At 40.9% G+C, this 18,662-nt stretch overlaps 1 protein-coding gene across 2 annotated transcripts in view; it reads left to right on the top strand.

The window, feature by feature from the left end:
• The window catches only part of ADK (adenosine kinase), a 286,337-nt gene that overhangs the window by 7,308 nt on the left and 260,367 nt on the right, over nt 1–18,662 (top strand). Inside the window, exons 1-2 of one of the 2 annotated variants that reach the window (XM_084265349.1) lie at nt 1,599–1,716; nt 8,023–8,097. In XM_084265349.1, the coding sequence (XP_084121475.1) occupies nt 1,703–1,716; nt 8,023–8,097 (89 nt within the window). In that variant the 5' untranslated portion in view covers nt 1,599–1,702. Of the gene's footprint in view, nt 1–1,598; nt 1,717–8,022; nt 8,098–18,662 lie in introns of those variants that run through there. The other variant, XM_084265348.1, reaches the window with a different exon arrangement.

Genomic DNA, 18,662 nt, shown 5'->3' with positions numbered 1-18,662 from the left:
GGGATGGATGTGTTTCCCACTTCAATTAGTTTGACTTTTCAAGTCCCCATCTGGTATTGGACATAAATATTCCTGTTATCTTCATGTGATGCTATAAGCCCTTGAGCATCACAAACATCTCAAATTTTGGCATCTTTTCTTCTGACACACCCCAAAATAAGTGAATAGTTGAAAAGTTTGGCTTTTATTTTTCTATGCACAATTATTTCCATTTTTGTAGATGGAGAGGAAGGGAAACTAAGGCTAATAACCGCATGATTAGGGAGTTGTAAAGTTTAAATATTTAGTTAGAGGTGACACAGCAGTACTCAACAATGTGGGATTCACTTTTGGCAAAAACAACCTCTTCTGACATCATTTTCATGAATCAGTGTTTCTGGTGCTTGTAAGTTAATAAAATAAGAGCCAGATCCGCATGGTATTGCAGTACCTTTGACAGCCAAGTGAAGAGGAAGCGAGTAGAAGAGTGAGAGTAGGAACCTGGCTTTACCGGTGCTTTTCCTTTCCGATAGAGCAGTTCTGTACTGATCCTTTTCCTTTCCGATACTGCAGAATGTCAGGCAATGAGAAACAAGTTAGGCAATGAAGGGCTACCCTTTTTTCCCCCCGAAACGGTGGCAAACAGGCCCATCACTCATCGGTGTCTCCACTCTTGCCCTCTGGCAGGTTGGAAAGACAATGTCTGGTAGGTATGTACCACAGGTGGCTGCCAGGCGCTTCAGTGACTCGGGAATAAACCAATCTCCACTCTGGAACTGAAGTGAGACCTGCACCCGCACGGCCCGCGGGCCCTGCCCCAGCACCCGGCTGCGCAGGGACGTGGTCTTTGCTGGCTGGGGGTGCCGATGCCTGGCCGAGGAGGAAGGCTTCGCAGAAGGTCGCCTGAGGTGACGTTAAGGTCTGACCCAACACACAAATAAAAGGAGTGAAAACGCCTTCTTCTCGAGTGTGTAAAAGTCTTGTGTCTGGGAAGGCTTTGGTCAGCAGCCAGGGAGGGTGAGTGGTCCTGGAGCGGCACCCGGGCTGCGGGCAGATGCCCAGTGTGGGAGCGTGGCCACTGGCTGCCAGGAGCAGCTCCGGCTGGGCTGGGGTCCCACGGGGAGGGCAGCAATTCCCACGGTCCCGTGGCAGCTGAGGGACTGCGCTGTCCGGGGCTGCGCTGGCCATCTTTAATGTGGGCAGTACGGCTGGAGCTCCGCACCTCTTCGCCACCTCGATAGACTTTTTTTGCCTTAGCGCTGGCGACCATCGTTGCCTCCGCGGGCTGGGGGAGTGGAGGTGACAGCAGGAGGAGGAGGTGTGTGGGAAGCGCGTGCTCCCTGCCCGTACCAAAGATGGCGGCCGGGGAGCCTTGGGCGGCGGGCGGGCGGCGGCGCTCGGTACCGTGAGCTTCTGAACCGGGGCGTCGGGCCGGTCGCCGCCGCTCCGAGGCCGCCGCCGCCTCCCGGGGCTCCTCGCGCCCCGCTGTCGCGGAGGGCCCATGCCCGCCCCCACAGGCCGCCCAGCCAATGGCGGGGCGCGCGCGCGGGCGGGGCGGGGAGGCGGCGCGCGGGTGGGTCGGCGGAGCGGCGGCCGGCGGCTCAGTCGCGGCTGGGGCGGGCGGAGCGGCAGCGCAGTGGCCGCGACTGCCGACGGGCGCCGGGGGGGAAGAGTCGACGCCGCCGTCGGCGAGGCTTTGCCGCGGGCGGCCGGGCGGGGAGCCATGCCCACCCTCAGGTAACGCCGAGCCCCGACGCGGCGCCCGCAGCCCAGCCCAGCGCTCTGGGAGAAGGGGCGGCGGGCGCTGATGCGCTCCTGCTTGCGATGTTCCGCTGGAGCTCGGCTCTTCCCTCCTCCGCCCTTGCGATTTTTGGGTGTGCGGTCTCCTCCGTCTCTCCCACCGCCGCGGCTGCACGCCCGCGCCCCCGGGGCGAGGAGGGAGAGCCGTAGCCGGTTCCCTCGCGGCGCCTGAGTTCCCTCAGCCTGGGCGCGCTGAGTTTATTTCTGGCGGGCAGGTGGGCGCGAGTCGGCGTCGCCAGCCGCCCGGCCGGGTACCCGCAGCCGCGCCGGGAGATGCCTGTACGCAGCAGCTCGCCCACCCCTGCCCGAGCGAGAGCCCCGAGGAGCGATGCGCTGGGCCGGGCACCTGGAGATGAACGGCGGGGCGGCGGCCGGGGGGTTTCGAGCCGCTGTCGAGCGTAGCGCCCGAGCGCGGGCGGTCGCTTTCCGTGGAGGGGTCCCGCCCGCGGGGGTGGGAGGGCGGATGTCGGGGACTCCGGCAGCCGCGTTTGAACCTTCCAGCGTCGCTGTAGCGTGCCGGGACTGGAACCTAATTTTAAATGAATCAAGAACGATGAGGAGCAGGGTAATAATAACAGGCTAGGCTCTTAGCAGTCAGTTGGAACCGCGGTGGCGTCAGGTCATCAGCGATCACCGAAGAATGACAAACCCTTAATATTCAGTGGAATGAACTCTTATGACCCGTTTTGTTTCTGAAAACGCTTCATCTTAAGGTGGGGTTATACTGTGACCTGGTAACCTTCATCATGTAGTCGTTTTGGTCAGTCCTTCATTTGATAAAGTAATGCCTGCAATTGCTGGCTTCAAGTTCAATGGTCATTCAAGCCGTCCCTCCCACCTCTCTCCTCCCTCAAAACTCGGTATGTCAGATTTCATGCTGTTTCTGAACAAAGAGTGCAGACCGTAACTCTTTGAAACTGCCCTAGTATCTCGCTACTGGAGCCTGTGGAGTTAGCGCAGCTGTGTAGCAAGCTGGGTCCTGGTGGAACAGTTGTGTTTGCTCCAGTGACAGCCTTGCTTACATAAGGCCAAGGCTTTAAGTTGGAACCTGTGAATACATCACTCAAAAAAGACCATGGAAGTTTCACGATGAATGAAATCATCACTGAAGATACTCATGTATCACTGAGTATCTTCAGTATCACTGAAGATAAACATGTAACTCCTTAGCCAAATATTGCTGTTACTTGAGACATAAGCAAGGAAAGCCTGTGAGCAGTCTTACCGGCTACTTGGATGTTTAAGGTCTGCATGCTAAAGTGATTTGCTGACCAGTGATGTAAGGGAAATTGTCTGAACTCTGGAATCATGGAGTGACAGTTCTCAGGTACTTTGTGTAAGACAAGCTGCGGTTAACAGTAAGTGTAATCTCATTTGCTTATATTTATGTTGCATAGGTGTGATGAGAGAAGGATGTTTTTAGTTGAGAGTTTATTGCTATTCAGATGCTACGACGCTCCGGTACTGTTGTGGTTTTGTTTTGACTTGGGTATAAATGATTTTTGTGAAATCTTCTGTGATGTGGGGTTTGACTGTGCTCCTTTGTGACTGAAATAGGCTTAGAACGTGCCTTGTGTGGCCTTACTCTTAAAATCAAACCCTGTAGAAATAATAACATTTTAGATCTTACAAAACCATATCTTATGTTTGTAAATGGACAGATGGGCATACAGCAGGCTGGCATGCAAGTGGGACACCCAAATGTCCCGGTCATGTTTTATTAATGTTTTCTGACTGTAAAATGTCCTAGCACAGGAATTTAATATTAGGTGTACTTTACAGCTGCATAGCAGTATAAGGCTGTTAGAGCAGTACAAAAGGTGAGGTTTTCAACTTGGCTTCCTTTACTATTAGTTACTATTATCTAGATGACAAGATTTTTGTAGCAATTAACAAGCAAAAACATGAAATGTTTTTTAAAGCAAGACATGCCAGTATCCAAAGGCTCAAAATATTCCTCTGTCCCTGTGCCAGTAACTAATAATATGCTTTCACTGATATTTGATGTTGCTCTTCCACTGAAGTGCACAGCGGCATGGGATGATAACAATATTGTGTGATAGCTAGGTACAGTACTGCTAACATTCGACAGCCAACTTGAAACAGGACTGTAGTTTTAAAATTGCTTGTAACAGTAGAGTATTAACAGTGTATAACCATGATAGTGGACACAGCTTTCCACATCATTTGGTTACAGTGATTTTGTCGACTTCTTAAAAATGATTGAAGGGTAGCTCAGTGCTGATGTGGTCCTTTTTTTTTTTTTCATCAATTGCTTCAACAAATTGTAATAAGTGTAATATGTGAAACACTGGCTATTTGGGGGAAAAGTCAATCATCTTGGCAAACTAGCAGGTAAAAAATTACATTTAATAAATTACATTGCTTGAATTTATAACTACAACTCAATCTTCATTTAGTCCAAATTGCAAACTTGTAAACTATATTGCTTGTTGTGAAGATTTAGAATGCAAGTGTGCTCACCCAAGCTTTCTTTAAAGTAAGTTACTGTTGTTGCTGTAGTTTTGCCTGCTAGATGGGTGCTGTATTTCTCTGCCCAAACAAGTTTTAGATTTGTATGTACATCTTATTCTTAGTTTAGAGTTTAACAAGAATATCTACTGTTCATAAATGTGTACTCTGCATATATATATAAATATATATACACACATACTGACTGGCTGTATAGTCAATTATATGCCCTTAATTTGTGTGTGTGGAGGATTTGTCATTTGTTTCTTGAAGAGCTGAGCCAGATACTCTTTTGCAATAGGTTAGTTGAGTTAAGCAATGACATCCATCTTGGATGATTAATTATCAGTACTCCAATGCAAAAGACTGCAGAGAGTCAGGGAGGCTGTGGAGTACGTAGGAGTCTTTTCTCTGTCTGTTGCAGAGATGTATTTCCCAAATAATCTACGTATCATGAAATTTCACACTTCAGGAAACTGTTGCTGCTTCCTCGCTATGTTTTACCTCTAGTTGGTTGGGAATAATCCCTGAAATTTTAATCAGTGCAGGTGTCCAGTGTGACTGAACAGCAAGTGTAAGGGCAATAAGGTTCACATGTACTGCTGAAAGCGTTAAACTTGGTGAGAACCTGACAGGTTAATATCTTGTCTCTTCCTCCGGAGGCTTGTAAATTTAGCACTCTCCAGGATCATAAATACTGTGTTTAATTTTATGCTTTACTGTATATGTGTCTTTAAAGCATATGTATATTTTTTTTTTCTTTTCAATTTTTTGTTTTTCAGAGGAGGAAACTGCAGCTGAGTAAGTTTGATATCTCAGGTTGTGCCACAAAAAACCTCTGTAGTGTAACAGGAGAGATACTTTGCAGGCCTTCAGGAAGGGGAAGGGTTATTTGCACTGCAGAACATGTAGGCACTGTAGGATTAATCAGGTTGAATATGCTGAGGATTTACTTAGCCAAGTCTTTTTCTTTAAACAGTTGAAACTGCAATTTCTGGGTTGTGGTTCACAAAGCTTGTGTTAGAAAATACTTACCACACTGGTGATCCTAAATATGAGTTTTTAAAATTGGATTTTGGTTTGGATTGCTTATACTCTTCCTGTTTTCTCCAGAAAGATATTTTTTACCAAATGCAATGTCAGTTAAGGAATGACACAACTACACTATCCAGGACCAATGGAATTTTGCATGGCTTTTCCTTGGTTTTGCCAAGAGAATATTAATATCTAGTTTAAGCATGGAAGTTCTAGCGTTTAGTTAATTCAAACATATAGCTGAAACAACAAAAAAATGCAGAATACGTATTAACTGAAAACACATGACTAGCTACTAGTATATGTTAACTCATATATTGAGATTATTTGCAAAACAATATTGCGTGTTATAACCTGTGTGCCTCTCTTCTTCATAGAATCAAACAGTTAATGTGCTCAATGTTTTATGTATTTAAAAACCTGTCAGGTTCTGCTATTCTACATTTCCCTGTGAGACACAACTCTGCTGAAGTTGGGAAGAGTTTGCCCAGAACTGTCAGGGGCGTGTTTCTGAACATACACTTACTGGACGAGCGATAGCTAGTGTGGCTTTCAAAACTTTACATTCCAGATGGCATCTACTACAGAGCCTCTGGAATGCTTGATCAGGGATGATTATAAAATATTGTGGGAGAGGAAAAAAGGCTTGGGGATGTAACAAAACTTGTTGTACGGGATGTAAAGGGCTGCCTGGATCAAATGGCACTGAAAGTGCTAGTTCCTGCTGCTGCTGACATATTAGGAGTTTGTACATGTGTTATTGACTTGATAGAGCTTCTGTGGATGCTAAACCAGCAGAAAGTTGCTTTTGTGCTGCTTCAAGTATATTGACCAGTATGTTCTGCAGCCCGCAGCTTGTTCAGTGTTTGGTAGCTTCTGTTTTGGCTTTTTGTTGAACAGGGTAACTTCTTCATAGGTAGCGATGTCAACGTGTAAGAGGTATTTCTGGTTTTGAAGAACAGCCACTGATTTCTGGCATAACCATATACTTAAGTGCTGATGCTTGTTTAACATAGAAGTTATCCAGGATATGCATTTTTTTTCCTAAGTGTGGATATAAAAGTATCAATGTGTAGAATTATACAGGCAGTGTGAATCTGGTAAACATCCAGCTCAGGAGCGTGCAGTTTGAGACAAAGTGCATTCAGGACTTGTCTTTCCTTCTAGCAAGATGCAGCGTATGGCTATGCTATTTAGAAGAATTCATACTACTATTCACACTGACAAAAGTATTTAGTGAGTCTTACAGGTTTTTACTAAGCAGAAGTTAACTGTCTCAGGAGCAAACTGGATTTCAGGCTCTGTCTTCACAGAACAGTATCTTCCACATTTCACTTAGAGTGGAATGGGCTGTAAAGGCCTGCCTTTAAAACCACAACAGAAATAGTTTTCTACTTCTTTATTTCCAGGTGTCACCGTTTAGCATTTAAGGAAGGCTAATGTGGCATCGTAAAGAGGAAGAAGTTTGACTGTGTACTTTTGGCAGGTAGCTTCAAATTTGACAAATATTTGTCAGCTAATGCCTTTTTTGTAGCACTTGAGAGAGGAAGGAAGAGTTTCTAACATCTGTCGAACACAATTCATGATATTGTTTCATACCATCCCCTTTCTGCTTGTTTTGTTGGTTGTTTTTTTTTCTTCTTTTGACTTTGTTAAGCAGTAATGAATGAAATCTATCATTTAGTAGGCAGATGTTGAGTCTCTAAAGCATTTACATTACTCTAAATGGGTCAGAACAATTGAAAACTCTTTGAGATTCAGCTGACACTGTTATGTAGCTTTGGATGAACTGCAGTGTTACAGCAGTACTTTTTGGGGGATGGAGAGATGGGCAATAGGCTTTCTCTGCCAATACTTGCTAGAGACATAGTAAAGAGGGAGTGTGTCTGTCATACTGAGGCTACCTTCCATGGCTAGAGCAAGGGCTTGCTTTGGCAGTTGGAGGCAGCAGGTGTTAGTTTAGCAAGGAATGTGGTGGGTTTGAATGTAGTTTTAGGCAGTCTTGAAGAACAGCTGCATTCACTCCAACTTGACACTAGGCCACATGTCTAATCCCTTGGTATTGCTGCATTATCACCCTAGTATGTGCTATTCGGGAAAATGTAACACATGATTTCTGAATGAATCTAAAAAAATGTTAAAGCCAGCTCTTCCAGCTGTGTACAGTATCTCTGATATCTTGTTTTTATCTGATAGAAGTCATGGTAATAAATTTCAAATTCTTATCAGTAGATGGCTACATTGACAATGCAGAATCCATAGCCTCCTAATTTCATCTTAACAGACTAAAATTGTTAATTATTGGTCAGGAATAAACCCAGAAATGGATTCTGTTTAGTGAAATTCTTAGAATGTGGTCTGATGCTCCCCCTGTCTAAAATTTGGTATTACAACCTGAATGCCATCTTTTAAAACTACAGAATGTGGCATACAGTGCTTATTTTTTATCTGAGTGAATGATAGCTTAACCTACTTTTATATATTCTTGAGTGCTTGCAGTCTGCATCTTGGTCAAAGAATGTAAGATTTATTTCATTGAAAATTGACGCTCCTTCTGTATGTAAAGTCTCCATAGGATTACTGCACTGGGCAGAAAGTGTATCTCTTTGTTCCTTAGCAGGATTTAAGAAAACCTTTCCTCTAGTGGGGAAAGAAGAAAAAAAAATTCTTTAACATATTAAACTAGGAATAGTAAACTAATGCTAAGCTAACTTGAAATACCTGATTCTCTTGCAGTGAAAATGTCCTGTTTGGAATGGGAAATCCTCTGCTTGATATCTGTGCAGTTGTGGACAAGGACTTCCTTGACAAGTAAGTCTTAGATGCTTTTTTTTTTTTAATGTAATTTTTTTTCCCCAGAATCATGCCTATAATCAAACAGAGGACTACTTGCTTGTGTAATGCTAAATTTGTGCTGCTGTTTGGGATTCTGGCTTTATGTGGAAAAATGACAACATTGTATCAGTCAGTTGATTGCTCTAGTTACCTGAAGCTGTGGTGGTATCAATGAGAAACTTCACTGTTTTTTGTGTGGTTTTGGTATTTATTATCTTCTACCAATTATCTATTGCAGTTTCTTCATGTTGTTTTTGCTAGCCTTTAATTGGAAGCAATTATCAGTGTCACTAAAATTTAGGTACCTTTTGTATGAATTTGTGTGTGCTACTTGTAATGCAATATTACAGTACTTTCTTCCTTCAATGATGACTTTGGGGCAAATAAGCCGTTTCTGTAACACACCAAGGAAAGTTGTGCAAATGTACTTTTTTTTTTTAATATTCCAATTTATCAGTATAGAACAGGACCACTTTTTATCATGTGGTCTGTTATCTTCCTTAAGCCTAGCTGCTATGCTACCATCCATGTAATCATATTTCAGAATTGCTGTTTGTGTATTGCTGTTGGCATTAAGCTTACTTGCTTTCTGATCAGCTTGGAGATGTTTTTTCAAGAGGTATAAAATAAAGTCCCTCTTTTAAATCCTTCATGAGGTTGCTTTGTTTCTCTTGTTTGCAAATGATTGTAACTTGATCCCATCTTTGAGTGGTCACAATCCTTTGTTTAATTTTTAAAATTATAATTTTCTTCTTCTAGTCATTCTTTTAGTCTTTCCTTCATTAAGGGGAATACTGGTTCAAGAATAAATTTCATATCAGTAAATAAACAATGCTGTCAGCCACAAATCTTTGGTTCATAGGCTTTTGATAATAGCAGTAATTTTTGAATGGATATTTTATCACTGAATTTTGATCTAAAGGTGTATTTAAGTCAGAGCCTAAATATTATTAACTGGAAGCAAAAGATGAGAATGTAGTGGAGCGTATTAATTTCAAAAACATCTGGAACTTTGAACAACTCAAGACATAGACTCAGTGTCTGAAAAAGTAAATTATTCTGATGTAATTATCTGCCTTATGCTTCTACCGAAATAGCTTGGAAAACAATCTCTGAATATAAGTAATGCTACCACTCCCCACCCAATGTCATTTCGCAACTAAGACTTACAAATTGCTATATAAAAGAGATGCTGTGGTCTATATTACAGCAGTCAAATCGTGCAAGAGTACATTGTGTTTTTCACTGGATCTGATATGCTCTTCATAAAAAATTTAAATTAAAAATTAGGAGTCTCATGTGCTCAAAATTGAGTCCTGTCAGACAAGTTAAAGTATCTCCTGGAGCAACATATGTTCTGTGATTATTTCTTTACTGCCAAAATGCCTTTGTGGAGTATTGCATTATTTAAAGCAATAAGCAGTCCTCCAACAACAGTTTCACAGGGGACCTACTGATAGTGTGATAGCTCTGGTAATAACTTGAAAGCTGAGAAGCTTGTCTACCTTCCTTACATATGCTTGATTTTATTTCTAGCTCCCTATTTGCAAGTATATGCATAGCAGCCCTTTTAACAAACAGGCAGCATGTTTCTACTTGAGTCCAAGTACTTTATGCAGTATTTCTGAAATGGGAGTCAAATTCCCCACAGTTCAGCTTGTGAAGGGATGTAAAATAGCAAACCTGTCTGTCTGACAACTGCTAGAATAGTTACCTGTTCAAATGTTGTAGAGAGGTGCAAGAAAGTAGATGTTTCAGGACTTTGAAGCATTTGACAGAGGAAATGTGCATCATACCAGCCTAGTCTGTTTTTTCTTGTCAAACAAGATGTGCATCCATCTCTAGCCCCATGTAGTGTCAGCTCTGGGTATTGTGCCAGTGATGAAGTATCTCTGGAGTTAGTGTTTCAGCTCTTCAACTAGATGGGCATGTTTAATGGGGCCATCCGGCCAGATGGGTTCTGAATTGAGAAGTTACCTTAGTAAGAGGAAAGAGTTAGGTAAACATTTAGAAGAATTTTAAACACTTAACATTTTCACAGTTTCTGTTAGTTTCTCCTTCTCTCTTGTATAACCCGTTTTAAGAGTAAATACATTTGTTTAGAATAAAGTTCTTGATGTTGCAAGTTTAATCAACGTATATTGTCAATGAAACAAGAGAGTATTAAAACGAGTCCTGTAACCAGTTTATTTTTATGACTTCTATTTAAGAAAATGCAAATGGAAACAGCACAAGATCGTGTAGGAAGTCTCAAGTGGTCCTTTTAACAATATTTAAATGGCCTACAATCCATGTTATAAATAAATCTGAATATAAATACATAATGCAGGCCTACCCTGACAGAGTAAAACCAGCTTGCTGCCATGTAGTACTGGTTTAAGTAAGTGGGTATTTTTGGCTTGAGCTTTTAGCACAGCCCATTCACCTTTTTTTTCAAGGTGGATTTTGATTTAATCTGGGCTCCAAAGTCTTTTGCTCTCTTGGCAAGCTTTGCAAAGCTTTAAGCCTTTCCTAGATCATTTCTAGGAGACATGGTCTTTATATCACAACGGGACTTCAATGTGCCTGTCTGAGCTTTTCAGACCACATGAGCTGTCTGACAATAGATATTCGCTCAAAGAGCAGCTTTCTGTGGGTGTGAGGCGGTAGTGCAGTATTTATGCTTTGTGGGTGAATTGCTAACTAAATCCATACTGATGTGTGAAAGTAATTTTGCTAACAGGTCTTCATTAAAACCTTTGGTATACTCTGTTCTACCTGTGAAATTATTCCTTTACCTAATGAATTGGTAATAGGCATTAAAGAATAACTTAATCTACACTATGTAAGTTAAATTCAAACCAGGAAAAGAAATTCTGATTAATGTGGCAATGACTTCTTAAGACTCTGTAGAAACTCAGTACTGCTGACTCCTGTGAATAGTCTGTGCCTTGTTGGTAAAGGTTAGGAGATGGCATCTGTTTCATTGCTTTCCCTAGAGCACTCTGTTTTGCAAACATTCCATTTTTGGCAGTTATTTAACTGTAGTTAATTTTTAGGCTGTGGAGATCTGGCCATTACCTGTCACCTCAAGTACACATCCAGTGGTTGAGAGGCACATGTTCACAGAATGGACAAATGGTATCTTGCTGTTGTCTAACATTTGGGTCTATGACTGCATGAATTGAGGTGGAGATAATAATTGTTGACAAATTCATGTTGACAGAATTATTGTGCTAGTCTTGAAACTTCTAAATATGTGAAAACCTTATATCTTCTCTAATTGGCCAGTGGGAATACAAGGAAAATATTTTTAATTGCCAGCACCTGTATAAGCATGTAAATATCTTTCATCTCATGCTCTTAAAAAGGAGTGGAGGTTGGGGGAAATTGATATATGTCCAGTTTATCACCTCAAGAGTAAGGATGTTTAATGCTTTATTTTACCTTATGGGCTTTTGACCTAGCTCGTGGTCTCAGGAAGTGAGGTATGTATACCAGTCTAGATGCTGAATTCCATTACATTTGTCATCTCCAGACTGATTATTTGATCAGCATCATTGTCCAGGGTTTACTTATCAATTGTCAAAGCAGCCAAGTCTTTTTCTCCTTGTTTGTGTGGTTGGTTTTTCTTCTTAAAATCAGGGTTTATGACATTAAGGTGCTTGATAAAGATATGTATGTTTTAACAGCTTTTATGCCTTGTATCATCTGCTCCTTAGTTCTCTTCCCTGCCTTCTCTGTGACATTTGTACATACAAACTATCTGTAATCCAATAAATGGGTTTATATTCTTTTTTCTCTTCACTAGAAAAGCAGGTTTGAAGAAATGACAGAGGAAGAATGAACATGGTCTTCAAAGTGTGTTTGTGTTTTAGAGTGGTGGTGATGGTTAGTGTGTGAAAAGAGAGTATCATCACACTGGAGGAAGAAATGCTGTAATTTTATCTGTAATTTCACAAGTATGGGTATGGACGTTCTGCAGTGTGCTACCAACTGGTCTGCAGCATTGAAAGTGTTTGGGCTATTACTGAAGATCCCAAGAAGCTTGTTCATTCTCTCTCTTTTCTTACCACAGAGTTCTGTTAGAGGGTGTTGGATTAGTTAAGCACAAACTTTACTAAGAGCAAAGTTGACATCTGCTAAGTTGAACCTTCTTATTTGTGGCCGTTTTAGTGCTTGCTGTGATGGAAGTGAAAATGGTGTACATATTTGATCTTTTTCCTACTCTTTGGATTAAAAGTTAGGAAAAAGTTTGAGAAGCAGCTGAAATAACTTTTGCTTACGTGCATTAAATTTGTGTTGGCCTGTATAGCTGTGGCTCTAGCCATTCTCCTATGTGCTGTTCTCAACATTTTTGGTTTGCTACCTTTTCTTGTATCTAACAGAAGCCTTTGTAACTTCCTTTAGTAAAAAAAAAATCAAAACACCACTCAAGCAGTTAACTGTCACAGAGTGGCTAAGTGTCTGAATAGCTTTTACACAATCAGAAGTGATTTTTTTGTCTGTTCTTGAAACTAGGGTTTCAACACAGTCCTAAGGCTTCGATGCAAAACAAGCCCTTCCCCAAAAACACATGTTGGCGTGAGCCTGAAGACTGGGAAAGACTAGTGGTGATTCCATGCTAAGAAGTTGCAGGATCAAAGAATTCACAAGCTGCAGATATGGACTTTGCTGTCAGATTTAAGAGGGAGAAAAAAAACCCCTGGGACTTAGAGCTTTTTCAGTTTCACTAATGTGTTTACTTTGACTTTGTGTGCTTCATCAACCCTCTGGGGCAGGTTAATGGGATTTTGCATTGCTTTGAGCTGGGGATTGTGTTGTCTGTCTGTACAATACTTAATGTATGTGAAAGTACGTAGCAATAACTTTTGCCATCAAAATTCACCCTTTTGTGCTTTGGGGTCTTTTGTTTCCTTTTTTGTTCTTTGAAAGGTAGTTTATTATATAATGTTGTTATTATTTCAGTAATCCTTGTGAAAGACTAGTACCAAAACTACCTGTTGCATTGGCTCATTTGACAGAGAAGCTGAACAGCTGTAGGTTATTTATTATTACCCTGTGTTGAGTTGTGTCTGTAGAAACCAGTTTAGCTTATCTCAGGGTCTGACCATAGAACATTGTTGAAACTGTTGAGCCAAATTGCATCATCTGACTGCTGGTAAATTATAAAAAACTTTAGTGTTTGCTTGCGAGAACTTAGGCTAAAGAAGGTGGTTGTCTTAAAAAGGTCCTCTCAGTTCTAATATGCCTATAAATTTGGTAGCATTCCTGACAACATAATTAGAGACTTCTACAAGCCTGGTAATTTCTCCTAGTGCATTTAGTTAAATGTTTAATTAAAATGAGTGGAAGATTTTAGTTAAACTACATTTGGAAAAGGCAATTTGAAAAATCTATCTTATGCAAGGATAAAGTTCTACATGAGGAGCTGTGATGTTTTCAGGGTATACTGGCTTCACCAATGATTGTAGAAGAGTTTGTAGCTCCTTAGGGCAGTCAAGGAACTTGAAGTCAAAGAGCTCTATGAATGATGTCTGTTTTTAACTATGCAGTGATAATAGCTGGATTTCTCAGTAGAGAACTGAGTCCAAAACCAGATGGTAAAACTTTCTTTGGAAGTGGCACTTGCTATTTGTACTGAAAAACTTTTTAATCTTAGAGTTTCCTGATGGCACAATTACAAGGTTGACTTTTATTTAGGATACAGGAGATAATAATTGTGATTTGTGTTCTGGGTTTGGTGCAGGCATTCTTTTTAATTTCAAAGGAATAAACTGTGATTTAAATATTGTTTTCCATTCCCATCCTGCTTCACCAACCTAAAATTTCTAACAGCATAGGGAAGGCTAGAGTTTTGGTTTGGGTTTTTTGTGGTTATTAGCATGATATAATGAAACAGTTTGATCACTTGTGAATTGAATAGAAAAGTCCAATCAAAAAGTAACAATTATTTGACACATTCTCAGGGTTTTTTACGGTATGTGAAATTGATTTGTCATCTCTTAGAAAAGACAACTTTCTAATGATAGCATCAAGTGGTTGGAATACCTTCAGCTTTTAAAAAAACTTCAGTTTTAAAAAAATCAGATATTTAAGTGAATTTTAATGCTCGTTATTACTTGGTTGTTTTGCTTCTACAGGCCAGGCAATTTGGGATCTCAGTACATTTTCTTCCCAAGGTACATGTATTGAGATGAGAGGTATTCTGTACTTTTTTTTAACACTTCTTTTTAGTAACTTGCTGTTTCATAATGCCATTTCTGAAAAATTTGCAAATACCACGTCAGTGTTACTGTTAACTGTAACCTAAATTACGAGGTGCTTATGCTGCTCTTGATCCTAGATACTTTGCTTGTGCTCTGTGTCATGTAACCGTGTCCAGGCCTGCTCCGTCTTTTGCCTCTTCTTGTCCGCTTCCTTTCTGGAGTGTTGAACCTCTGGTGTCTGCTGTAGCCAGAGGGAGAGGGCGGAGGCAGCCTGGCTTCCTCTTAAGTGCTGGTGTTCTTGTTTTCTCTTAGTCAAGGGATGGAGAAGGGTAAACCAGCTGTTGGAGTGCTATTTTACTTCATTTTTGGCAGGGCAGAACCGCCAATACTCCAAGTTACTGGAGACCAAGTCGCTGTTCTAGGCTTCAGGATATCATGATGCCTGCCATTACCTAACAAGTTGAGATGAAATGTGGAGTTGGGAAAAAGAACTTTTCATTTCACAAACTCTTGATATTCCCCCCTTTAATAGGATAATAAAATATTTAAGCACAAATGTTGTGTGTTCTTTCTTTTTTTGTAGATTATTATAATGGGATTCAATGATGAGTTCAACAGTCAGTGGTGTAGATGTTTGTGTTGTGTGTCAGATTCTATTCTGATTTTGAACCTGTGCCAAACCTTGTAAAACAATACTATATCTTTTAGGACGACTCAAAAATTACATTCAGAAAAGCTTTGAGTCTTTGTAAGGTTTATGAATTAATTTTAACAAATGATTTGTCTTCATATTTTAGTTCTACTTTAAGCTTTGGGGTTTATGCTTGTGGTATTATTAGATGAAGACAAGGGAGCTATGGCTAAACGATTTTGTGTGATTATTTTTCCATCTTGCTCCAGTATGGTGTTTTTTGTTTTGGGTTTTTTTGTTTTTCTTGGGCATTTCTTTTTGTGTTGTTATTTGGCTTAGTTTAAGGGTTTTTTCCATTTTTTTACCTTGTCATAAAGTGACACCAAAAGGGGTTAAGTGTCAGTTCAGGAATCAGATGCACATGATGAAGTCTAAAGGGGAGCATATGGCTGCCTAATACAACAATCTGTAACAAATGAACAATAACAAGAAGGTAAATATAAACATTGCTATAGACAGTTTTTGAATTGTTTTATTATTGAGACTACTTATTTAGTGTTGAGGCTGCTTCTTATTCTTTTTAGGTGTCAGGAGCCTCCCCTGACTGGAAGATAGGTGGTCAAGATCACTGTAAAATTGTGTCTAGTCAGGAAGCCTACAGTCCTTCATGAGACATGAAACTATAAATTCAGTTATACATAAACTAAATTCACCTCCACATGAACATGGCATGCAGTATCAGCTATGGATATTAAGTTAATAGAAAATCAGAAATGGTACATGGTGATGCAGATGTTTCAATCCCAGTGAATCTCTTGTGTCTCTTGGAAACATTTTTTGTAGAGCTGCTGTTTGGAAGAGAGATTGAAGGCTTTCCCCTGAATCTGATTGCTGCAACTTCATTTTCGCATCAGTGTGTTCCAGTGTATTTCACTGAAGCTATTTTGGTTTTAAATTGTGCTTGTGACATTATGTACACTAGTACTAAATAACAGCTAAAATACTCAACAGAATGTAGCAGTTAGTTGGTCTGCATAAATGTTTGAATTTGTATCTTGATTAGATGTTGTTTCAGTTTCAATGTCTGTAGTATTTTTAATCTAGATTGCAATTTCACAAGCTTGGAGTTATTGGAAATCACATTTTGGAGAATCGTGGGCTGGGAATTAGTTATCTTAAAGAAAAGCAAAGCAAGCTAATCTTGCCACATTTGCAAAATTTAGCCTGTTCAAAATCTCTGACTTCTCTCTTTAGCAGCTTTTGTGCTAGGGACATGGTTAGCATGTACGAGCTCAGGCAAACTCTAGGGTTGTATCAGTATTTTCCACCATTCAAATACCAAATTAATTTAGATCAGTAAATTGCTAGCTTTTTATTGTTTTGAAAGCATCAACTACAAATTCTTGCTTTAGCTAAGAACATTTAAGGTACAGCTGACATGCTTTCAAAAGTTAGGGTTATTTCAAGTTTTATGTGTAAACCGGGGTAAAAAAATAATACCATAAGCTTTACAAAATAGGATAGTTTGAATTTTTGCTTACTCACAAAATCAGACATGCTTAAAACACCTTTTTCTACAGTCAGCCCTGGGACAAAACTGTTACTCAGCCAAAGCAGGGAGCTCTTTTGGGCAGGAACTGTCCAAATACCTCAGTCCCTTTTTCCTCTGCCACATCCGTGGATGTCTGGGCTTGATGTTGCAACTACCACTCTGGGTAAAGGGTTAAGATGCAAACCAGTGGCCACAGCTAGAGGCAAAAGGGAGGAACAGTTTTTCCCAGAAGCAGTAATTGCTATTCTCCTTATGCCTGTCTCATCATCTAATGGTAGCAGAGCAAGGAGTTTATTTCTCAAGAGCTGTTCCCTAAATTTCCACCTTAGTATCACTCCTTAATTTTTTAGGATGATATTAAATCTTCTGTATAGTAAAGAAACTACCTCTGCCACTTTCCACATGCTGCTTTTCTCAATTAACCTAATGCCTTTAACCGTGGCTGAGAGTCACAGTAGCTGCAACACTTCTCTGTAGCTTCCTGTTCGCTCTAGTTAGTGTTAAAAGTAATTTTTAGAGAAGGCAAATTAAGGCACATGAACTCCCTGACAAATCTCTGTGAGCTGAACTGCCCTGTAACAAGTGCTCAGATGCAGAGCCAGATGGAAGAGATTTGGCTTTTAGGCAGCATGAAGATTCATTTATGTTGCAGTAATAGTATGGAATTGATACTTTTGCCTAGCCTGTCAGAAATACATCCATAAAGTTGTGTAAAAGGAAAATGGAATACATCTTAATGTTTTTTAAATAAATAAATTTGAGTATTATGTAATACTCAGTTTCCTTAAGATTTCTGAATGGAACATTAAATATGATAGACCAGTCTCTTTCTCTGGGTCCCTATGAGTGATGAAAGGGTCAATTCTTAGCATTTTTTAAGACTATGTAGTATTTAACATCAATTAAGACTCAATATAGCCTCAGCACTCCCAATATCCTCCTTTTTTATTGCTTGAAAGTAGTGTTCTAGGTTGACTTTATGGCTTATGAATTCTTCACTGGAGAATAATTGTCTCTGGCTGTCTCTTAATTGATTTTTATTGATGTGGCATTTATTTCCTTGTACTAGAGATATTGAGATAATTGTATTTTAGAAATTAAGTTTTCTTTTTTTTTTTTTTTTTTAGAGGCAGAGACAGAACAGATCTAGTATGGGGACAAATTTGTAATTCAGTTATGAAATGTATTGCATGTTGGTAGAGCTGTTTGCAACAGTGTAATGTTACTGCCTTTGTCTGAAGTAGACTTGCCACAGTTTCTTACAGCATTTTGCTTGAGAAACTGGCTACCACTGGCCTGGACAGGTATACCCTCTGCTGGGTAAAAAACTGGCTGGATGGCTGGGCCCAAAGAGTTGTGGTAAATGAAGCTAAATGCAGTTGAAGGCTGATCACAAGTGATGTTCCCCAGGGCTCAGTCCTGGGTCCAGTCCAGATATCTTTATCAATGACCCGGATGAAGGGATCAAATGTCCCATCAGTAAGTTTGTGGACAATACTAAGCTGGGAGGAAGAGTCGGTCTGCTTGAGGGGTAGGGAGGCTCTTCAAAGGAATCTGAACAGGCTGGATTGATGGGCTGAGACCAATGGGATGAAGTTTAACAAGGCCAAGTGCAGAGTCCTGCATATGGGACATAACAACCCTGCGCAGTGCTACAGGCTTGGGGAAGACTGGCTAGAAAGCTGCCTGGCTGATAAGGAACTGGGGGTGTTGGTTTGCTGCAGACTGAATATGAGCCAGCAGTGTGCCCAGGTAGCCAAGAAGGCCAATGGCATCTTGGCTTGTGTCAGAGACAGCATGGCTAGCAGGTCTAGGGAAGTGATTGTGCCCCTGTACTCAGCACTGTTGAAGCTGCACCTCAAGTACTGTGTTCAGTTTTGGGCCTCTCACTACAAGAAAGACATGGAGGCCCTGAAGTGTGCCCAGGGAAGAGGCTGGTGGAGGAGCTGGAGAGCAAATCTTAGGAGGAGCGGCTGAGGGAACTGGGGTTGTTTAACCTGGAGAAGATGAGGCTGAGGGGAGACCTTATCACTGCCTACAATTACCTGAAATGAGGCTGTAGAGAGGTGGGTGTTGATCTCTTCGCCCAGGTGATAAGATGAGGGGGAATGGCCTCAAGCTGCACCAGGGAAGATTCAGATCAGACATTAGGAAAAAATTCTTCACCAAA

Source organism: Gallinula chloropus, assembly GCF_964237585.1.
Source record: "Gallinula chloropus genome assembly, chromosome: 5".
NCBI lineage: Eukaryota > Metazoa > Chordata > Aves > Gruiformes > Rallidae > Gallinula > Gallinula chloropus.
This window is presented reverse-complemented; position numbering and strand designations above follow the sequence as displayed.